At 39.6% G+C, this 23,433-nt stretch overlaps 3 protein-coding genes across 10 annotated transcripts in view; 2 read left to right on the top strand and 1 right to left on the bottom strand.

The window, feature by feature from the left end:
• Positions 1 to 864: 864 nt before the first annotated feature.
• MRE11 (MRE11 homolog, double strand break repair nuclease) lies at positions 865 to 20,075 on the bottom strand. 8 transcript variants are annotated; one of them, XM_019612300.2, is made up of 19 exons: positions 19,995 to 20,075; positions 19,583 to 19,691; positions 18,813 to 18,945; positions 17,904 to 18,064; positions 17,061 to 17,148; positions 16,023 to 16,164; positions 14,729 to 14,843; positions 13,633 to 13,818; positions 12,947 to 13,118; positions 11,831 to 11,911; positions 11,202 to 11,328; positions 9,415 to 9,518; positions 6,880 to 7,053; positions 6,204 to 6,266; positions 5,111 to 5,321; positions 3,929 to 3,984; positions 3,400 to 3,467; positions 2,946 to 3,024; positions 865 to 2,113 (listed from the first exon to the last, which is right to left on the bottom strand). In XM_019612300.2, exons 2-19 carry the CDS (start codon positions 19,600 to 19,602, stop codon positions 2,069 to 2,071), a joined length of 2,025 nt encoding a protein of 674 aa, XP_019467845.1. In that variant the 5' UTR covers positions 19,603 to 19,691; positions 19,995 to 20,075; the 3' UTR covers positions 865 to 2,068. The 8 variants fall into 8 exon arrangements, with proteins under 8 accessions (XP_019467845.1, XP_010704411.1, XP_010704409.1 ...); XM_010706109.3 differs by having other exon boundaries at positions 19,858 to 20,028; XM_010706107.3 differs by having other exon boundaries at positions 19,926 to 20,028.
• A 47-nt stretch (positions 20,076 to 20,122) lies between these two features.
• On the top strand, positions 20,123 to 22,893 carry ANKRD49 (ankyrin repeat domain 49). Its single transcript, XM_010706106.3, is given in 4 exon segments — positions 20,123 to 20,226; positions 20,498 to 20,721; positions 20,724 to 20,782; positions 21,645 to 22,893. Coding segments are annotated over 3 exon segments (729 nt in total). The 5' UTR covers positions 20,123 to 20,226; positions 20,498 to 20,510; the 3' UTR covers positions 22,104 to 22,893.
• The window catches only part of LOC104909378 (hephaestin-like protein 1), a 13,245-nt gene continuing 12,180 nt past the window's right edge, over positions 22,369 to 23,433 (top strand). Inside the window, exon 1 of the mRNA XM_019612096.2 lies at positions 22,369 to 22,398. Within this exon, the coding sequence (XP_019467641.1) occupies positions 22,369 to 22,398 (30 nt within the window). The remainder of the gene's footprint in view (positions 22,399 to 23,433) is intronic.

The raw sequence follows: 23,433 nt of genomic DNA, 5'->3' as shown, positions 1-23,433 counted from the left end.
TGCAGCGCATTCGAAAGAGCTCAGCCAGCAGGTTGAGGGAGGTAACCCTCCCTATCTACTCTGCCCTGGTGAGGTCATACCTGAAGTGGTGTCCAGTTCTGGGCTCTCTGGTTCAAAACAGACAGGGATCTCTTAGAAAGAGTCCAGTGGAGGGCCACAAAGATAACAAAGGGCCTGGAGCATCTCCTGAATGAGGAAAGGCTGAGTAACTTGGGTCTCTTCAGCCTGGTCAAAAGAAGACTGAGAGGGAATCTGATAAATGTTTATTTCAAGAGAGGTAGGAGGCAAACAGCTGAGGCCAGGCTCTTCTCATTGGTGCACAGCAATAGGACAAGGAGTAATGGCCTAAAACTTGAACACAGGAAGTTCCATACAAACATGGAGAAGAACTTCCTTACTGCAAAGTTGACAGAGCACTGAAACAGGTTATGGAGTCTCTTTTTACGGAGATATTCAAGAACCATCTGGACACCTACCTGTGCGACCTATTGTAGGGAACCTGTGTTAGCAGGGGGCAGGACTTAATGATTTTTTGAGGTCCCTTCCAACCCCTGCGATTCTGTGACTGAAAAAAAATTGTGGAAAAGATAGAAAGAACCTTTGAAATGATTCCCATTAACCCAAAATACTTTGCTAAGATTTTCATCTGCTATATACCTGAAACATTAAGACATAGAGTTCCCTTAAAAGCTCAGTGAAACAAACTAGGTGTTCTTCTACTGTTGTCTTTTGTTTGTTTTTTTGTTTTTTTGTTTGTTTTTAAATAAAGCAGGTTTCATTTAGATAGCAACATAAAGAGGTAAAGTATTCTAAAAAAACTCAATGTCTCACACTTAAAGGAGTTCATACAACTGACATTCAGAATTTATTAAACAGAAACAGTTTATTTAAAAAAAATGTAAACCTTTATCTTGGAGGGCATTTACAACAGCTTTTTATTTGCATAGGTAACATTATGATAGCTGTGACAGCTCTTTATGAAAGTAAAGACACACCAAATTATCTCCTAATATCTCAAGCAATATCACTTCTTTGCAAATTGCTCCTGAGCTTTACATTAGAAATTTGACTGACCTGATCATTTCTATGGAAGTCTTCAGGAAGCTCAAAGGTCTGCTGCTACAGCACACGTGTACATGAAGTAACAGTCATGTTTAGTGAGAGCCAGAACACCATAAACGCCCAACCTCTCAGATAGAGGACACAGAAATGCAAAAGCATGGCTTCAATTACTCATTTGGTGTTTCTCAGACACGTTGGGGTATAAGCTGGTGAACACTTCCAGCTTTTCCCTCAGCTAATCCTAAAGGCTGCAGCTGTAGAACACCACTTCTGCAGAGTGGGGCACAGAGGAAGAAAAGGGGAAGGAGAGATGGGTCTTGGATCCTCAACAGGAGTGCTTCCCCCACTGTGAACCAAGTACCATATTTTAAAAGCCTCACATGAAGAAATCTTTTGAAAAACAGCGATGACATTTTAGGAAGAGCATGGCAATAGACACTTGAAAAACTGTTAGCTAAGAAAATGGTAAGAGGCAATGGCATGCTTGTTACTAGGTCATTGCTTTACTCTTCAATCAGCATTCCTCGTGAAGCTGTAAGGTTCTAGCTCTTAAATCCTACTAACAAGGTAAACATTGAGAACGCAGTTCTATCTGAACTACTTGCCAGCTCTTGAACTACACAGCAGCAGTAACTTCTGTGTACTCTGACATTTAGTAACAATGCCACAGTGGGTTTAGTTCTCCTGTTAAGTTGAAAGTATTAGAATATTTTCCAGCTTTATTACTGAAAACAGCATTGTTGGATTAAATTATTACTCTTTAAGAGTTTTTAACTGTAACTGTAGAAAAGTGAAAATAAATGTCTTGCTGCCCAAGTATGCATTCGTATCTATATGCACCAATTAATGTAAAACCCAATGATACTCAATTTGGTGCTACTCAAAACATTTCATAGAAGTGAAGGCTGAAGGCAAACTATCACGTACAGAGAAATGCCATGCAGAGTATGCCTTGCAAACTGCTTTCCATTTACTTCACAGCCTCTTCTGCGTAACAAGGCAGAGATCATTTCTTTCTTCGTGATGTTGCAGTGTTTTTGAACGGGTCATCCTGCAATATGTAAACAGATGTGCATTATTAGAACTAACACACATTCTGAGTCATAAAAGGTAAAGTCACCTTTAGATTAAAATAGCCAGGTCACTCAATTTTGTGCTTTCTGACAAGCCTGTTTTTATTGCAAGGATATTTCTTTTCGATTTAAAAGTTCAAGTCACAAATATGCAGAGAACAGAGACTAAGCTTGAGTCAGTGTGATCAGAACAGCAACCTGTATTTTGGAGCAAGCTAGGAAAAGGTTATCATTCTGAGCAGCACATACTTCAGTGAAATTATAGCCGTTTCCATATCACACATTGTATTTTACTGAGAATTTCATGTATCAGAACTCCTATTTCTGCATGTTGGAACAAACACGTAGTGCTGTACTTCAAGTACAAGAAGAGATGATAGAAAGAAGGGGTAAGAATTTAGCATCTTCTTCTCTGAAGTGGTCAACATTTGATATAATTGAGGTTGTGATGCTGGTTATGTGACAGCCTGCTATTATTCTATAACAACACACTGTACAGTGTGAGACATTTCAGTGCGTGTTCAGTGCAAAATCATACATAAAAGAATTACTTTAATTTCCAGGAAATCTAACTTACTCAATGTATTCCAGGAGCAATGATTAACTGATTAAGAACTTGAGATATTTCCCTTTCTAGCCTTATTTTTTTTTATGTCTATGTATATATACTAAAGCAGGTTATAATAATCTACTCATGCTAGTAAAAATAAATTAATTTGATTTTACTCAGAAATGCTGTATTTAAATAACTTCAAAACCAATAATCTATAGAAATTCACATAAACAGACTAAGGTTATAATATACCATACCTCATCTGACTCAAAATCAACTCCTCTGGATGTTTGGCTTTGTGAACCTCTTTTACTAAATGAAGACATAGCTGAGAACCTTGAAATGAAAACAAAAAAAGGCACCAGCACGTTTTCAGATAGCAGACATTTCAGTAAGTTTCCCTTCATCCACCAATAAAGAGTCCAACAACAACAAAAAATAATAATGAGCAAAATGATTCAAATTCTCAAACTAACACAGATTCTGAAACTCTGACCTAGCTCATGTCAATCAGTACACCAATTTATCTTTATATGAAGATCACCCATGTTAACAGGCAAAAAAATATAGACGATTTCTGTAAGCTTTATTACTTATTATTAGTTTGTGACAGTCTATTTTTTCAGGCAGTGGATCAGTTCCCTGGGCTCTGCCAAAAACCAGTCAGAAATGAGGCAGCCACTGTAGCACCCACCAAATAAACATACTGACCTTTGGTTTGTTTTGGAGGAAAGATTAATATGAGACTCTTCTAGATCCAATTCATCATCTATAATATCCTGAAAGATATACAGAAAGACACCAGGCTTTTTCACAGAACTTATTTTCAGAGAAATAGAATACATAATACTGCAGTATTATTGCACAGAAACTTTCTTGAATTCATTTCAAGTATATAGCTACTTATTTACAATGCATATATGAGAAGGCTCTAGGGGAAAACTGTACTATGTGTACAATTCTTGCACAAGATCTTGCAGAAACCCAAAAAACACATATGTATTTACTCTTAGTGTCTCAGACTATGGTCACAAATAACACATGGTCTTTGTATTTCACATACAGACCCATATCAAAAAGAAGTCTACAAGTCAGCATGTGGAACCTTGCTGTTGGAACCCATAGCCTGGGGACACCTGCTGGTTGAGGTTAAGTTTATGACTGTGTATTTGTTTCTCAAAGCAAATGGCAGCAAAAGGCAGCAGCTATGCAGCTTCACTACTTTTCAGATGCTTCTTACCTCAGAGAAAAATTTAGATGCACTCTGGGAAGGCTCTGGTTTCAAAGACCTAAAGGCTGGGAAAGAAATAAATGCAGTATTTTTAATTGCTCACACAATAAAATGCAATAACTATTCTGTTTCTTTCAGAAAACCTGCTTAACATCAGTTTCCTCTGCAGTAAAAAATCCTCTATAAAGAAAGCAAAGGTCCCTGACAGATAACAGTACAAGCTAAACCCTTGCTGACATCTGACAACTTACATCAGTAGGAGCTTCCCAGTCTGGATGAAAAAACATCAGTAGCTTTAGTTAAGAGATAGAGAAAAACATGACCATAACTGACACTCCTGTATGTCTAACATACATATGCACCTGACCTGTTAGTTTTGTGGTTTTTTTCCCCAGTATTTTGTGTGGCTCAGGCAAGCCAAAGGAGTGGACATCCCTAGTATGTCCATCCCTTCTGAAGTTGATTTCTCTGCATTGTTTTTGGTCTGAGACTATGATTAATTTAAATAAAATTTGAGCCACCTTTGGGTATTTTGGAGGGGATTTATGTAAAAATTCTTGAGCAGTATTTTCTCTTTAGTACTGAGATCATCTACACCGTTTCCTCAGAGCCTGCCCTCTGTACCAGGGAAAGGCAGCTCTCCTGCATGCAGCTTAAAGTGCAGATGAGTTCCTTTTCTCTGGTACAAACCAACGTTTCTTAAATTTGCAAAAAAATAAGGCAAGATGGATTCTTAAAGCTTACTAAACCTGTAAGCATCAGTCAGGTTTAAGAATTTTAACCAAAAAAATTTATTTATTTATTTTTCTTTACAGCCCTCCATATTGCAAGGTCTGCAGGATCACACAATCTGTGATCTATACTATCAGATGCATAACGGTGCATTACCATTAGCAGCAAAGATATATCCATGCAATTCATAGGAACAGACCTTCCTAGTAATGGATCTCTTATGAGCCTACAATGCTTCCATAGCTGGGAAGAATGGTAACTTTCTTTTAAATGCACCATGAAAAAGTCACAGCTTAAGGAAGACATTCAACTGTGTATCACATGGTACCTAAATTATTTCAGCATTTTATTTTACCACTGGGAGTTTTTTAGCTAGAAGCTTCCACTTGATGGAAGCCATTTGAAGAGAGACTCCTTTTAAAGAAAAATGTCAGTGAAGAATTTGAGTGTATTTCTTACCTCTTCCCCTTCGAGATGACCCTCTTGCTGTTGAATTTTGCCCTCTTGCACCTCTTGCCCTTCCTCTACCCCTTCCTCGGCTCAGTGTTGTGGGAATGTCATCATCTGAATCACCAGAGGCTTTCATCCCTGTATCCATGAGTTCTTCATCACTGGAGGCTGAGTCTAGAACCACATCCTTGGACCTTTGAGCTCTAGCCCTCGTCATTGCCTGTAATGGAATAATAAATGCTAGAGGAAAAAGAATCTTAAATCATGAAATACACTATTGTTGAATCCTAGTTGTGATAAACAACTGAGCCTTAGAAGATCCAAATCCATAGCCTTATGAAAGGCAAGGATATCCGTCAAAAAGCTGAGACAGTATTTGTTTTATTTCCTTTGGATGTGCAGCTGTCAGCTGTGGAGCTGGTTAATGTAGTTGTTCACCTAACTCTGCTGTGAGCAATAAGTCATCCTATGTCAGCTATGTACACCTGCTCAGGTGAAGAATTCTCCGAGCTCCACTGACATTATCTTCACTGACATCAGTGACAACTTGTTAAAGTGAAAATACAACAGATTAGGAGAAATGAATCTTCTTCTAGGTGTTCTTTCCCTCAAATTTCATACCAATCCCACACAGCTTATAGAAACAAACCAGTGGTGGTTGGGAATTCTCTATGGAAGGTTATAATATCTAGACACAAATCTCTAGGAGATCTAGGATCTGGTTTGCTGATAAGGTCAATAGTACCAAAATGTTTACCAATAGCAGCAATTTCTTTAAATATCAATATAACCCATTCACATCTCCACTGGTGATGGGATCACCAACAGTGAAGCTAACAGAGCTCTGAAGGCCACCTGCCTGGTTCAAAGCAAGGGCAACTGAACATTCAGGCTCACAAACTTCTAGAAGAGCAGATCTCAAAGGCTGAAATGAGCAGCAGCTTAGGCACATATTACACAAAGGATGATTTCAAGACTTGTTAATCTTCTCCAAGTCGACAGGCACTTTTTGGCAGGGATGATGCTGAATTATTTATACAGTGACTTCACTCATATGCAAAATTCCATCCTACAGTCTAAGTCCAAAACTCTGGGCAGTTACCTCTCGAACTTCCTCATCCTCCTCTTCAGTGTTTTCTCTTCTACTCTCCCGAAATTTTCGCACCTGAATGAATAACAACAGTAATAAAAAAAAGTTTCCTTCAGAATAACAACTCGTACAGTAATGGAAACATATAAGAAAGAAGTCTTTATCTCTGAACTGAAGTCAAGCTCATACAAGAGGAGAGCAAGAAAGTAAAAATAGCTTAGAATTTTGTTTAGAGTCTTCTTATACTAACCACAGTCTGTGTGATGCTACAAATTAAGAATCTCACACCCTATTGGCAGCTCTCCTGTAACTGCACATGATGGAATGCATGCCAAGTGAAATGCAGGGCAAATGATGAAATGCAGGAGATACGTTCAAGAGAAACAAAATAAGTGAACAGTCAATAAGTGACAGTGAAATAGGAATAAATGGAGAAGGCGGGGTGAAGCAGAAAGATGGGAGACCATGATTACTGAGAAGAGAGAAACTGCAATACACACATAACATAAAACATTTTTACCACAAACTTATGAACTCTCTATCTGGAACCTAATCACCATATTAATTACAGAAAAGGAGACAAGTGTTGCAAGTGCAGCACACAGGCAAGGTTATGTAACCAGCTTTGAGCACCAACTTTTTTACTGTCTTCCCCTCATCTAAAGATTTGACCATAACAGAACATTACCTCCTCATCTATTTTTACTTCCTCCGCATCAATGTGACGCTCCTTAAGAAATCTTTGTGTTTTCTCTAGCTGAAACTTCACCAGTTCCTCTATGGCATCTTTTTCTTCTTTGTCCACAAACTCCTGCACTGCTTCTCCCATTCCTCTTTCAGTTAGAAGTGAAAGTTGTACTTTCTTTAAAATAAGGGGAAAACAGTTTCAAAGAAAATGAGTGATATTCCTGCTATCCCACTAAACATTATGTTTGGTTTCAAAAGAAGTAACACTGAAGTAGCACTGAAGATTTTAATCAGAAAATAACAGAGCAACAAGCAAACATTATTCCTCCCAATAGGCACAACTCACTGCTATTAGCACGTTATGCCTCACCTAATGTAGTATTTTCCAGATTACATTTCATAAGTAGTAAGGAAATGGCAATGCTGGTCATATCTAAAACAATTTGTCTCAAAGGCATTACTGAGGGAGATGGTAAGCTGTATTTTTTCCTAGTCAACTTCCCTTTTTAAAATTAACAAAGATCTACTTGTGGAGACATAAAAAGTAATTAGAAACAGGCACTGAATTATTACAAATGCTAAGCTAATTAGTTTTATTGTAAAACACTACTATTAAAAAACTGACAGTGACAGAGCTGACTAAATTATTCTGAAGCATTAAGAGCTATTAAGCAGAAATCTGCTCTACTGAAATGAAATTCTGTAAATACCAATATTTGGTCATCAAGTGAGATGATATTCATCAAAATATTCTACAATGAGATATTACCACCAGCACTAATTAGCAGAAATAACAGAAGCTACTTGTGGTGTTTCACTGCCATTCTCTTCATCTTCTTTACCCCAACAGAGTAAGAAGAGGTACGCTCTGAGAAAGAAGCCTCTATATGAAAAGTGTTTAAACAGCAGTTTCTTCTGACTGTAAACTAAAGCACAGATAATTTCTTAATAAAAAGCATTATATACACCCTTCTTAATAACCCTTGATCCTTCCACTTGTCCTTTAGCAATTGTACTGTGAGTTACACCAGAAGCAAAAAACCTTCCCTGAAATAATGCTTAACTGGGGAATCAATTTTTATCAATTAAGTTTACAAAACGATAAGGCTCAAAAGAGAGACTGACTGCAATGATGCAGAATGTTAATGCTGACTTTCAGCAATTAAGATTTCCTCTGAAGAAGTGAAAAAAATATATATCTAACTTACTAAAGAAACAAATAGCAGTGATTTCATTTCCCAGGCCTTAGCTTACTGGCAACAGCAGAACCCAGATGCCTGCCACTTGTTAGATATTTGGGGCTTAGCATTTTTGGAACACCCAACTACAGCCCTGTGCCACCTCAGGGTCTGACTGCTGTTCTGTCCACCTAAGCAGACAAGATGAGGTGCCTAGCAGAGCCTGAAGCACAAGCCCTATCCCCATCTTGGGGGGCAACATACTTCCTCCACTTTCATTTCTTCCTTTAGCAGTGTTGACTTGAAATGTATTATCCCCCTACTGTAAGCCTTCCAGGAACATCAGCTGATTCTTTCAGGTCTTTTAGAGATGCTGAGCAGCTGAAACAGACCTCAAAAGCTGAGACTGGTTTATTCAAGCTGTTTATATATAAGAATATACAAAGAAATTGTGAAGATGGTCTAAGAGGGACAATTTTGCAGAAGGGAGGAAAACAGCTTAAAAGCAGAATTGCTCTTCATAGAACAGTACAGTGTTTGACCCTGCTACTTCTCTCCATAGGATTCAGGGATGGCATACATATGAAGCACCGCATGCTTCTGAATTACTGATCCTGTGTTCCATTCCCTATCATATTCAGATAGCAAAGAGCCCTTCCAGAGATCAATTTATGTTAGGGGCCTGTGTTAGGCAAGGTGATAAATTTGGTGATCTCTGCCTCAAGAATCGTAGCTCTGAAGAGCTTCTATAGATCATGTTCTGAAATACCTTCTAGATTCAGCATTTGGGTGGCTGACTCACTGGTCACTGTATTTTACTCCTAAGACTTTGCAGCCTCATAGCTGGGGAAAGGCAGTAGATAAGGTTTAATGAAAGGGTGACACAAAAGCAAACTGCCAGATGCCTTCTTTGTTCTCTCTGCTTGGTTTAAACATGTAGAACTGCACTATGTCTGAGGACACCAAACACACAGGCAGTGTAACAAACGATTCCAACTCAGTACTTGTATCTGGTACAGCCTCACCACCTCCCCATAATAAATTAAGGTAGCTTCTGAGGTCCTGCTGCCTCAGGCTTTCCTTCTGTAGCAACAGGATGCAACATTCAGCACAGGGCAGATGCTACAAGTTGACATGAAGAGCTACTGTGACTTATCAAAGCAGTGTGTATTCATACACTCTATGTACCCTACGTGCAACAGTTAATTGCTTACCTAAGGCATATACAGTTATATAGGAAATAAAGGAACTTCTTGGTGGCTGTCAGTCTTTTCAGCATATACTGCATCCATAAATAAAGAAATACATGTAACAAAAGAAAAAATATATACACAAATTCATAAAAGGTACAAAGATACCTTCTCTGCTGTCTGAAAATACTGCTTTACAAGGTCTTCCACTCTCAGTGTCACCCCCTCAGAAGCAGGTCTGCTAAACAGCTTTCCAAAATTAAGATCATTGTCTAAAACAGAAAAGAGTAGTGACACTGTAACCCACAACTCATGCAGGAGCTGACAGATTTTAATTATCCTAATTACAGTAATTAAAGAGGAAAAAAATATAATATAGGTCTCTTAGGAGTCATGGTCCCTTTTATGTGTACAGGTATTATTCAAGCTGAACACTACTGGATGCAAACACAGCTAAATATAACATGAAATATCTATACAAGACAACCACATTCCTCATAGATACAGAAGATACTTCTAACTACTAAACTTCTGGAATTAGGAACAGAACACCACATCACAGGCTATCATAACTATGCTTGGTTGACTATGAGTGAAAGAAAAATGCATAGCACAATGAGGCTGCCCTGCACTCCAAGGAAGCGAGGTAGGAACAGCAGAAGAATGATGGTGATGATCAACTGAAGTTACCACACACCATACCATGAAATACAAAATGACTGCAGACTGGTCTAGTGGGAGGTGTCCCTGCCTACAGCAGGGGGATTGGAACCAGGTGATCTTAAAGATCCTGTCCAACCCAAAGCATCCTATGATTCTAATGACTGTTTCTGGACGTTTGCTACACCCAAGCATAAAACACTGCTGGGTTGGCCTTGTTAGATAAGCACTATAACCAAGAAACAAAGAACAACTTCTGAACTATTAAAATGTGTACGCATCATCCTGTACTGAGCCATAGTGTTACATATACATGCAAAGGAAATTCTGCCTGCTTCATCAGCCACCTAACTTACAGCAGAAGGTAGCATAGTAATGCAAAGAACCATAGCATTTTCTTATATTTCCTTCCTTAGGCTCAGATTAAAAAGGAAAATTAAAATGCATTGATAAAACACAGTGAGGGAGCTGTTTTACATTCTGAAAATGTCAATGGGATTGTTTAATGAGCAGATTAAAAACAGAACCAAATAAAACAAGAGCGACACTGCATAATTTAAAAAACCCAAACCACTTCCCTAGAAGTTGTTTTTATTCATAAAGATTGAAGCATGATGGTTCATAACACTGACAACGGAAATAATAACTGTCTCTGGAATTGGAGCATTCAGAATGCACTAATGTGTAACATTAACAGTTCTTTAGATTAGCACAGTATGTTCTCGTCCAAGCTGTACTTTCATTAGTGCCTATTACAAATCCAGTATTAGGGCAATATCTATTAACCATTTATTACAAATTCCAGGCACAATGAGAAGTGCTACAATAACAGCTGTTATTTCTTTTGCCACAAAGATGTTTCTCTTTGCTTGAAGAGAAACATCCCTGGAACAGGCTGAAAGGCCAGGAGCACCTCATACAACTTTTTTCCTACAGAGTGCCCAAAGCCAACCATCTCCTTCTGAGAAGCTGCAGCAGGAAGATGTTTAATGCTTTTTCCTCGTGATTGTGACTCAGCCTGATATGGGGCTATAGGTAGCACTGCAGGCAACTCAGTGAGATTTGAGATGAAAGGGAATTATTTATGAACAAATACCTGACAGACACTGCATTTGATATCAGAGTTTTTAGACAAATCTGGGAATGAAATAGAAATTCTTCTGCAGTAAGATTATATACATCATTATTATTCCTGGAACTCATTAGGTGGTAGACACCAAAGTTTAGCAAAGGCCGAGTAACAAAACAAAAGAAGAAAAAAATGAAAGCTAAGGAAAACCTTCTTTTCCAATTACCGTTTTTCTCTTTTTGTTCACGATGTCTGAAAAAATGTATGATGTCCTTTGGGTTGGCCACCCTATCCATGAACTTCTGGCTGAAACGATGGATGATGAATGGCTCAAAGCCACCCGTGTAATCAACCTATGAGAAGACAGAAAAAATAAAACATGAAAAAAGCAGGAAAAGAGAAGTCATACAAACCAGGACAAGCTTGTTATCTTACCTTTCAAAGAAAAAAAAAAAGTGAAGTAAAAAATAAGCTAATCTAAAATTAATGCTTTACCATACTATGCAGAATAGCTAATACAAGCATAGATTCACAGCTTGTTTCATTTGCAAGGGTTAAAGAAAGTTTCCATGTATTAGGTTATCCAGGATGATAATATCACTTAAAATCCTCTGTAAATGGTCACTTTTGATCCCCTCATTCAGACCAGCAAAGAAGTACCTTGATGAACAATCTTATTCTGTATCATACAACATTATTTTTACCAGAGGTTAAGAGAATCAGGGCACGAAAGCAGATTGTACTGCGAGTAGACAGCAAGAAATTGCATGTATTTATACAACAAGCACCGTTCTCGCTTTGCAACTTTTCACAGTGACTTTCCAAAAGCAAACTAATCCAAATTGAACAGCTTACTCGTAATCTAATGAGAGGCTTCTCTGGCTGGCGTGGATTTCCAAGGCGTTCTCTTTCTGCATTATCCAGCATCATTTCAACCTATGGAGCAGAAGCAGGAATTCAATTCCACTTTACTCTCTTACAGATACCTGAAACCTTCAAAAGTAACTTGCCTATCTCCAATACAGCGTAGCTCAGCAGCATCTACATCAGCTCATGATCATTTCCAGGGAAAAGAATCACGATTGTAGGGGCTGGAAGGGACCTCTAGAGATCAAGTCCAACCCCTCTGCAAAGCAGGCCCCATACAGCAGGCTGCAAGGTAGGCATCCAGTTGGGTCTTGAATATCTCCAGAGAAGCAGAATCTACAACTTCCCTGGACAGCCTGTGCCAGTGCTCTGTCACCCTCACCGTGAAGAAGTTCCTTTGCATATTGGTGCTGAATTCCTATGCTCCAGTTTATGGCTGTTTCCCCTTCTTCTGTCCCTACAGACCTCTGAAAAGAGGTCGGCCACGTCTCTTTGACTCCCACACTAAAGATACTCTGATCCCCTCTGAGTCTTCTTTTCTCAAGGCTGAACAGGTCGCTCAGCCTTTCCTCACAGGAGAGGTGCTCCAGGCCCTTTATCATCTTTCTGGCCCTCCGCTGGACTCTCTCCATGAGATCCCTGCCTGTTTTGTACCAAGGAGCCCAGAACTGGATACAGTACTCCAGATAAAAAGCAGGAAGAGACTAATAAAGCCCTAAGAACCAAGAGCAAGCAGTAAACCTGCCTCAGCTACTTGGATCATTTCACACTGTACAGCTCAGCTCTTGGGGTTTAGGTCCATGTATTTACACTGCTTCCAAAGTATACATCCAACAACGTCCCATCCTCATGTGGGAATTTTTGCAGAAAGACAGATGACCATCTATGAAGCAGTTACCGCCTGCTTTAATAGGTAACCCTAGTTTAGAGGCCAAAGCTGCAGTGAACGTCGAAGAATTAGCCTTCAGTTGAAACACTGCTTGTCAGTTTCAAACAATAGGGGACAAGAAATAAGATTCCTCATCTTCCACTCTTAGAACTAGTCACAGACCACATTCCCCACCCATATGCTGATTTCAGAATACCACTAGCATTAGAGGTTACCTTTTCCATGCAGAATGCTTGTATTGCCTGAATTACTTTAGGATTGTCAGGATTAAACAGTTCTGGGTGATCAGCCAGGACAACATCTTCCATATAGAAAGTTCGTACGGTCTCTAAAGCAATCCTCTGCATTTTCATTTTTTTTCCTTTAACACGCAGCAAACCAACATGCCTGGGAGGAAAAAGGCAACTTACTTGAAGATGAACTTAAGAATATGGTGCAGAAATTTGTTCTAAACCTCACAGTTCTTTTTTTGGGGGGGAGAGGCAGGAGGAGGTTTTGATGTAAAAGTTTTAAAGCCACAGTAAAAAATTCAGAGCGATGGGAAGTTCTTGGATATGCACTTCAGGGTTGGCACTGCAAGAATTCCAACATAGCATATTCAGATTATGTCTGTTCTGCACACACTTCATTGCATTGCAATTTATCTTATCCTTAACTTATCCTCTTGGATAAGTTCTGTTTGTTTTGAACATCAGGTTTAGTTCTAAGTAAAACAAATTTACCCGAGGCACTGATTCCATCTGCTTCATTTGTCATGTCACGCTGTGACAGTAATCCACGTTACAACACAATTCCTTTCATACTAAAAAGGAGTATTTTTCTTGCTACATAGATGTCACACACAATACACTTAAGACAAGAGATAAATAACAAAAAAAAAAAAAATAAAGAAATCACATACTTCTTTACGGCTTCTCCTGGAGACAGAGACGTCACCACTGAACTTCCTGGCTGAGTAACATAGAAATGCTGCTGTTCGTTTTGGGCTGGAGTTATTTTACACTCATGTTCATGACCCCACACAACAAGATTAATAAAGTCATCTAAGAACTGCTCTGGAATGTAGTTTGTGGCTCCATGTTTGCTTCTATTCAAGAAAACAGAAAAATAATTAGTGTACAGTAATGGGTAGGCACAGGTGGGGAGTGAAGGAGAAGAAAACCACCAATGTGATATTAAAATGATGGAGAATCTCTAGCAAAAATACCCGATGTATATTTTACATCAAGCATTCTTAGTATTTTTTTCTTTTATCCAATTGTCTGAAGTATTTGGGTAAGACAACTTATACAGATTTGAGTCAAAGATAGTTTACTTACACAGGGAAATTTTCAGCAGGGTTTTTCTGTTCTGAATGAAGCTCGCTGTCCCTTCCCAGAGGATGAAAGAGACTGAGAGAGCTTCTTCAGCCTACTGGGCAGAGCCAACAGCCAGAGGTCCCAGCTGTATTTGTTGACTTCTGCCTCACCATTATTTCCCACATGATGGCCACACTGTGATGCATGAAAAGTTAAAGAATCTGGAAAAGAACTCTGCCTGTTCCTACTGATACTGCTGGAAGAAATGGGTGGGCAGAAAGAACACAAGCTACTATCCTCTAATTAAGAGAAACTGTAAAGAATAGCAATGCAAGTGAAGATAAAATACGAATGGAATTATGAGTCAAAGTGTAGGAATTGGGATATGAGGTTTACTGGTCTCTCACATCTAACAAGCAGACTTAAGACTTAAATGAAAACCTCCCTGGCTCTCAGGTATGAAGAGTTTGGGAATCAACTTCCCAGCATTTCCAACTCATTTATTTCAACTCTTTTCCATTATGGTTCTTCTGTAAGAATAGCTGTAAAACAGTGCTTCTATTTGGGAAAATCTTGAGGCCACCCACTCACATGAAGCACCAGCCAGCATAGCTGGTTTTCTCTCCAGGAGTTTTCAAAGCAGTTTCATGAGAACAACACAGTAAGTTTAAGTCACCATAATTCATTCAGCACTGCTACCTATTCTGATGAATCACAAACAAGTTAAACCAACTGTCTTCATCCTCCTTTGGTCTCAGCATGGTTACTTGTTTATTGACAAACATACGATACAACCTCTCATCTGGAATGGCCCCTGCAGGAGACAAAACAAAACAATACAACATTTTTTGTGTGGTCTATCTATATTTTATAGTTTTAATTAGCAACTCTATTAAAAAGAGTAAAACAACCCCTGGTAAGATTGTCATTTTTGTCACTAAGAAGTCTATGGTGGGATTATGAACTCTAAGTATAACACAGTCATATTAGAAGCCTATGTAACAATACAAGGTATTCTTACAAGAAATCTGATTTTCAATAACTGAAAGCAGTTTCAATAACTACATCTAGCTTAAAAAATCTTTGTTAATTTTCCGTGCCAAACGCCGTACCAAGGGCAGAATTAAAAATAGAAGATGTTTTATTTCTTGCCAATGGAATAAGCAAACTCTGTTGTAAGAAACACACCAAAATCAGATATGACTGAGTAGAGATGGAGTTCTTAAGCATATTTTGAAAATCTCTAGAAAACAAGAGAGAAATCATGAATTTTACAAAGTTTGTGCTTTCCCACACAGCAGGAAAAAAATAAAAAAAAATCTGCAGTCCTTCTGAAATGGCTGTTGCTGTTTGTTTCCTTAGGCAAGGAAAAACAAACAAAAACTAGCAAAATAAACTCAACCAACTAAACAAAACCAAAACCAATCACACTGATGCTTCATTTTTATTATGGACTTCAAATAATCCCACATGGAACGTATGTCTCTTCTGCATAAAAAATTCTTTATAAATCAGACAAAGTCAAGAGGGTGTAAAACAGTGATGTCTTCAAAGGAAGATCTCTCAAACATTTTTGCACAGCAAGATTTCCACTTTAGAATGCTGCTGCATTTCCCAAATGTGATTTTTTTGGGTATTCAACTGTTTTTTGTGAAGTTCAACACTGTGGTATTAGAACACTCATTATTACCTTTTAGAACACCAAGCAAACACTAAAATATCTCATTTAATAGAAGGAATCATGGCCAACAAGAGAACTGTAAAAACTGCTTGGAAATCAGTGTTGAAGCATTCATGACTGGATATAAAATAAAGGGGCAGAGTGAAGAACTTCTCTAAACAAGAAGTGGCAACAACACTGCACTGAAGGAATACAACTCCATTTACTTATACAACAACAGACTGAAATGTGTCTTTTCCAACTTAATTTAGACATAGTGAATTTTGGCAATACATGAACAGTTGAGCCACAGCATGGCAGAAAAATTCTTACCTAAGCCATACAGAGCAATTTTTGTTCTACCCTTACGTAATAAAATGGGGCTAATATCTATTTTCTCCACGGAAGTTGAACGTCCAAAATGATTCAGCAATCCTGCACAGCTTAAAATATCCAGTGCACACAGTGCATCCACCTGTAGAAAACAGAGAGAATCAAATAAATGCTTTCAACAGGAAAGGTAGCCGTTAAAGTCTAAGGGAAATAGTTTCAGAAGGGAAAGAGGATACTCTTCCTTAAACACATTCTGCAGTTGAAAACTTGCCAGATAGCTATATTAGCACTTTGTGGCATTCACCGGAACAGGAACAAAATCTTTCTTACAAATCTTAATTTAACAATGGGAAACTAAACATCATTCAGAAAAATAAGGGAGAACCCCAGTCAGCATCTGAAGTACTACAAGAAACTGCTTAAACTGAACACTTCATAGTAGGACTGAGATTACTGTTATAATACCCATCACCATGATACACTGCTGTTTGTCATAAAATACAGAACTCTTACTTTAATGCTTTCAAGTACTCTTTTTTTATTTTTCCTGTTTCATTTTAGATGTTGGATTTTAAACAAACATTTCAACATTATTAGTTTATCTTCCTTGAAATTAAATACTCAAAATTGAAGATGCCTATCAATTGTACAAGGAATTTAAACACAGGTCGAACTATTAACATTTCCTTCCCTTAAGAAAAAGGTTTTCAATTTCTATAGATGAGTTTGTTTCAGAAACTTTCTAAAGGGCTGCCACTTCTTGGTATGGGAAGTGATTCTGTTCCCAGTTATCAAAGCCTATGTATATTAAAAGATATAATAGAGTCCATATGGATCCCTTATTTCAATTCTCTTTTCTAATGACACCCTTAGGCTGCTGCCACTAACAAAGAGAATTTCTAAAGGTACACAGAACATTTATATGAAGAGGGAAGGAACTGACTCAAACAAGCCTGTTCCTCGAGAACTGTATTTTATACAAGTCCATCCTACAATATTATTTTTGTATCACAGTAGCATAATTACAGTAATAATTACCCCTGTGGGATCATCATGATTGCCATGAATACTAAAAATTGGCATAGAAATGTTGAGATTTTCATCCTGGTAGTTCACCCATGGAAACCTGAACAAATAGAGGAAAACAAGTTATAATATAACTACAAATTTGTAAACCAAAAATTCCCAATATTTTCTTCAAATTGTCATCAGAAATATGTGACAGCAGCACAAACGATACCAAGTGGCTGTGATTAAACTTAAGCTCCATATCAGAAGAAGATTCTTATTCACAGTCTGGAAGTTCCTAATGGGAGTATGGTAGCAAAAATATTTTAATCATTATTAATAAAGAGCTAATATATGAAAGTAGAAGACAGGGCTGTGCAACCTTTACACGCAAAAGACCATTTATTTTAGCACAGTAATTCACTTAAGTTGGTTTACTTGTAAGACACAACCTATTTATTACTTCAATCTATCAACTGTTAAAACATCTCAATATTGAGGTTTCTCAATAAATGGTCCTTTACAGTCCATTACAGACTTAATAGAAGGTGATAGATGAGGTGATGCTATAAACTGCCCCGTACAAACAGGCCTAACACTTCAAGGTGGCACAGAGGAACAGGTTGCCCAAGGAGGCTGTGGATGCCCCATCCCTGGAGGCATTCAAGGCCAGGTTGGTGTGGCTCTGGGCAGCCTGCTCAGGTGGTTGGTGACCCTGCACATAGCAGAGGGGTTGAAACTAGGCGAGCACTTTTCAACCCAGGCCATTCTATGATATACAGCATTTAAGAATAAATAAATAAAAATCACAACACATTCATCCAATATGAAAAACAAACACATGACACCATAACTCGTAAGAAATAGACTTACTTGCTGAACTGAAAATTAACTGCCTGATCACTCAGAACTTCAAACTGAACAGGACGATCACCCATGCAGTATTTTCTTAGTGACTCTAAACAAGTATGTATTGTTTTTCTGGAAGGTTTGTTTTCATGAAAGAGGTCCCCACCTAATAAAACAAAGTCCACCTGTATATAACAAAGAGCTCCATTATTTCAATACGGCATTTTGTATTACCTTAAAGGCCTGTAGGCAAACTCATTAAATTACTTCTTCTAAGTACTCCCACATATTTCATACTGGGACCCTTAGGTAAAACAAGTCTGTAGTTCCAGATATTCATGAATCAATTAACTACAGAATAAATAAACTAAGTAAATAATTTTGAAAAATATATATTTTAAAACAACTGAGGACTCCACATCTGAACGCAGTGTTCCAGGTGAGGCCTCAGCAGCACAGAGCAGAGGATAAGATCACCTCCCTCTCCCTGCTGGCCAACTGCTCTGGATGCAGCCCAGGGTACAGTTGGCTCCCTGGGCAATGAGGGCACACTGCTGGCTTATGCTCAGCTGCCATCCACCAGTACCCTCAAGTTTCCAGGTTCTGGTAAGGTTGTGCTCTATCTTTTCATCCCTCCGGTACCTCTTCTCTCCCAGTGATTTTCTATTCTTGCAGCATTAAAACCTCTCTAAATATCCCTGGAAGTGGTGCAGGCGCACTGAAAATGCCAATCACACATCCAAGGTCATAATTTAAGAAGAATACTCTCACAAAGATATTAGCATTTCTTTTACTAAGGGAAAAATGTAGCTGATTGTAATAAATAAATGCTTAGTTTAATATTACAAAAGATTACAAGACTAAGCTACATAGCTTCTAGCAGATTGGAATGGATTTTCTAGTCTCCTTTACTTTCCAAAAAATAATACTTACTTCATTTTTTTGAGCATGCTCCAAAATTTCATTAAAAGTTACAAACGTGTCATTTCCACGCACTGGGTCTTTCTCCAAATAGCCAAGATGAATATCAGTAGCAATCAGTATCTTAAAAGTATCTTCATCATCCCTAAATAAACCAGGAAAATTTCAACACAAACCTTCTTAAAGTAACTTGTTTGCTATACAGTCATTAAATACACAGTAGATCTATTATAAAATCCTTATCACTGTACTTTTCCTGTAACACTCTCAAAACATTTCACTGCTTTACTTGCAAGTAGCACTTGATCTTGGTCAGGCCCTGGAACAGACCTCCCAGGGCAGAGGGCACAACCCCAAACTGCCAGAGTTCAAGGAGCATTTGGACAATGCTCTCAGACATAGGATCTGATTTTTGGGTGGTCCTGTGTGGAGCCAGGAGTTGGACTTGATGATCCTCATGGGTCCCTTCCAAGTTAGGATATTCTATGACTCTATGACCAAACAAACCAGTTTCAGAATTAGGTTATCCTAATCAGTGTAGTTCAGAAAATGGCTGCAAACACCTGATGAAAAACTAAAGAGTGTTCTGCGTGTTTTCAGCCTTTGAAAAACTCTGCAAATAAACATTCCATGCTTTTTGCTTTGGGAACCCACAAACACACAAAAGAAAGGACTTGCATGAGAACAAACACAGTTCTGAGCTCTCAGCTCATTCCAAATGCACGGAAGGTTTGCTGTCTGGTACGGCAGAATTGCATCGTGCTACAGCTGACAGAGCTTACTGCAAGCCGACGGCACTCATCTTCCTGCTAGGATTCCTCAAAAAAAGGCTCCAAGCACAGCCAGAGAGGGCAGAGAACCGGTTCCTGGTGTCACAGATGCATCCGGGGCCTAAGAGTTAAGAACACAAACGAATCAGAACGAAGGGCACAGCGAGCCGAACCGGCAAACGCTCAGCCTTGTATTAAGGACAACTTGCAAACACTCTCGAGCACAGATCAAGCAAGCTCTGAACCTGCTTCAGCCACTTCCGACAAAGCGCAGCCCACTCCCTTACACCGTGAAAGCGGCGCTATCCCCGAAGCCGGCCCCGCCCGGCCGACAGAACGGGCTGACAGAACGCACCCACAGCCCAAGGCCCTACCCTCGCGCCGCGGCCCCCTCACGCCGTTTCTATAGCACCCGGCAGAGCACCGCGCCGTTCTCGCGAGATTCCGCCCGCTGGTAGCGCGCTCTCGTTCGCCGTCTCTCCCGCCGAGCTGCGCGATTGGTGAGTCGGGCGTTCACTCCCGCCGTGGCGCTTACGTCACTTCCGCCGGGAGCGACGGGCCGGAAGGGTTCATCGTGCAGGTGGGTGGGCGCGCACCGGCGGTAGCACCGCCCCGCTGGAAAAGCCCCGCCTCTGGAGCGGCGTTCCCGGGGATCGGTGCGTGAGTTTGCTGCCTCGTGGGGCGGGGGCAAAGCTAAGCGGGGTTGGACGGGGGCGAGAGTGGATGGGAGGCCCGTAAGGCTTGTCGTAGAGCGGGGCTGGGAAAGCGGAGGGTACCGACGCCACCTTCGTGTGCTGCCCGTGCTGGCAGCGGGGTGCTGCGGAGTGCAGGGGAGCGAGGCCTGTGCTTCCCTGGGCCTGTTTCCACTGGCAGTTAGTGTGTGAACAACTCTTAATACCAATACTGCTGGGTATCTACGCCTTACAGATGCCAACCGAAAATGAGCAAAGGCAAACGTGCTGCTGAGAAGGACGCTGATGAGAGAGATGATGACAGCGATGAGTTTGCAGAGTTTACAGAGAGTTTTAACCAACTCGAGCTGCTGGAAACGCACCGGCATTTGATTCCTATAGGAACTCAGAGCGGTTGGTCGGGGCAGTCTGACGATGAAGATGATGAACAAGAAAGAAGTGAGGAATGGTATGAGATGCAAGAAAAAAAATGGAGAAAAATCCAGAGAAATTAATACTGTGGGCAGCTGAAAACAATCGGGTAAGGCATCTGTTCTGTGTATCACTAACAAAAAGATTGTATTGACTAGATGTCTGCAGTTCCATCCACAAACAGAAACTTCCCTATGCTACTCTTTATTCCTCCCAGCTATTTTGACCGAGGTTTCACAAGTTGCTCTGGAAAGCATCTGTCTTTGTATTCCACACACTAAAATATTTCTTGGCCAATTAGATTTCAGAAGAAAAGCTTTGACTGTAGATCAGAGTTGAAATATGAGCACTGTTCTTAAACTTGGATCAACTCAAAAGTGTGCCAGACTCTTCATGGTTTGTGAGCATTTTAACTGGAATGGAGAGGGTGTATCTGAAGCTTTATTTTCTTCAAATCTACATATGCTGAGAATGGAAGGGACCCATAAGGATTGAATCCAATCCTACCTTTTTTTTTTTTCTTTTTTTTCCCCCCAACCTTGTTAATACAAAAAAGCTTTTTATTCTTGGAAAATAGAGTGAGAAGATGAAGATTCTTGTTAGGCAGCTTGTTACATCCTTGTGTTTATAACAAAGGCTGCCACTGAAAATAAACGTACACAAAAGGCACTTATAGTTGTGTGGAGGCACACGTTTCTTCAGAGGCAAAAGTAGTCCTTGAGGTGCTGCAGCTATATGCCCCACACTGAATGAGGTGAATCGCAGTTGTGTTTTTATGCCAGACTGTTGTGTCTCTATTTCAAGTAATAATAACTGGTTTCATCTTAAAATTTTCTATCACACATAGTCTTTTGTGAGATGGACAGAAACTGCTTTTTCTTTGGGGAAAAAAAAAAGCATTTTTAGAACAATAGAAATGGCGTGTCTTTTTTACAAAGGTTCGTATTAAATTTCCTGTTTCCCTTCAATAGCTCACTACAGTGAGGAGGCTCCTTTCCGAAAAGCTGGCTCCAGTTAATGCTCGTGATGAAGATCAATACACTCCTCTCCATCGAGCTTCCTACAGTGGGCACTTGGACATGGCCCGGGAGTTGGTTGCCCAGGGGGCAGATATTCATGCACAAACAGTGGATGGGTGGACGCCCCTGCACAGTGCATGCAAGTGGAACAATACAGAAGTGGCCGCGTTCTTACTTCAGCAGGGTGCAGACATCAACGCTCAGACAAATGGCTTGTTGACGCCTTTACATATTGCTGCAGGAAACAAAAACAGTAGGGAAACCCTTGAACTTCTGCTGATGAATCGCTACATAAAAGCAGACCTGAAAAATAACTTGGATGAAACTGCCCTTGACATTGCTAGGAGGACCGATATATACCACTACCTTTTTGAAATAGTAGAAGACTGCATAAATGCTGTGTCCCCTTAAAAGCTGTGAGTGTGAGTTTTACCGCCTCTCATTTGTCACACAGCATCTGTGTGCTTGGTCTGTCCCTTTGCATCAAGGTTGTCATTTAAGATACTGAAATATTCTTATCAGTCAAAATCTCACCTTTTGCAATTCAGTGGTTTCCCTCATACTTTGAAGTGCCATTACTGTTATCAGGGTATTCAGAAAGCTTTAGTGAATTCCATAATTTGTGATGTGTGCTTAATAAGTGCAAATTTGGAGGGATGTTTGGTCCAAAACATTAATGTCAAAACAGGAGGGAAAACTGGACTACGTATGTTATGTGAAATTCAGGTTTGGTTATGCAGAGTTTATTACAGCTCACTAGAAAATTATTTTTTGAGGAACTTTTTTTAAACTGCATGGAAGCTCTGAATGAATATAACTTACTTGGGTGATTTACAAAATGCTTAGTGATCTGGTGTAAGGCCTATTATAAAATAAAACACTTAACCCTAAATATTTTATTGTCATATCTTTAATTGAAAGCTCAGTAGCCAATGAAATTGCCTGTTCATAAATCAAATGAACTATTCTTGGGAACAGCCAAAATCCTGTAGTACCTGATGGCTAGTTCTTAGTAGCCAAATCTAATCTACCAAATCTGAGCTGGGCTTCCAGGTCTGACAGAGGTCTTACTGCTATGATTTAACCAAAGTGAATGCGGTTTAAGACCATTAGTGTGCACTTAAGTGCAGTTTTTCTCTGCAGTAATGCAAGTTAGAATGCAGTGGTTTACAATAAAGACTTGGGACTCTTCATATATATATATATATATATGTGTGTGTGTGTATATATGTGTGTGTGTGTGTGTGTGTATATATATATATACACGTACATATATATGTTATGTATTTTATATGTTGATATTAGGAAAAAAATAGAATATTAGAAACAATTTCTTCTTAGTAAGAGTGAACAGAAAGAGGCTGCCCAGGGAGGTGGGGGAGTCATTGTCCCTGGAGGTGTTGCAGAAATGTGAACATGTGGTGTGGAGGGACATGGTGAATGGGCATGGTGGGAGTGGGCTGACAGTTGGATTCGATGATCTTAGAGGTCTTTTCCAACCTGAATGATTCTATGTTAGTGTGTGTTTGGTCCTCTGATGGAACATCTTTGAGGGCATCTCCATCACCCTGGCTCTCTTGGGGTCAGCCAGCCTCCTAATATGACTGCGTGCAGTTTTGGGCACCACAGTACAAGAAAGACATAAAACTGTTAGAGAGTTTCCAAAGGAGGTGAAGGATCTACAGAGGATGACCTATGAGGGGTGGTTGGCGGTGTGCTCAGCTCAGAGCAGAGCAGCTGA

This window comes from Meleagris gallopavo, chromosome 1 (assembly GCF_000146605.3).
Source record: "Meleagris gallopavo isolate NT-WF06-2002-E0010 breed Aviagen turkey brand Nicholas breeding stock chromosome 1, Turkey_5.1, whole genome shotgun sequence".
Lineage (NCBI taxonomy): Eukaryota > Metazoa > Chordata > Aves > Galliformes > Phasianidae > Meleagris > Meleagris gallopavo.
The sequence above is the reverse complement of the archived record's forward strand: the minus strand, read 5'-3'. Positions and strand labels throughout refer to the sequence as shown.

What these genes read in the sequence shown, in the direction of transcription:
- MRE11 (XM_019612300.2), bottom strand. Translation starts at nt 19,602, where the DNA reads ATGAGTGCCGTCGGCTTGCA. An exon ending in AGCCTCTCATTAGATTACGA is followed by an intron (nt 11,329 to 11,830) that starts GTAAGCTGTTCA and finishes GTCTTCTCATAG; the next exon opens with GTTGATTACACGGGTGGCTT. An exon ending in CATCTAAATTTTTCTCTGAG is followed by an intron (nt 3,468 to 3,928) that starts GTAAGAAGCATC and finishes TATATCTTTCAG; the next exon opens with GATATTATAGATGATGAATT.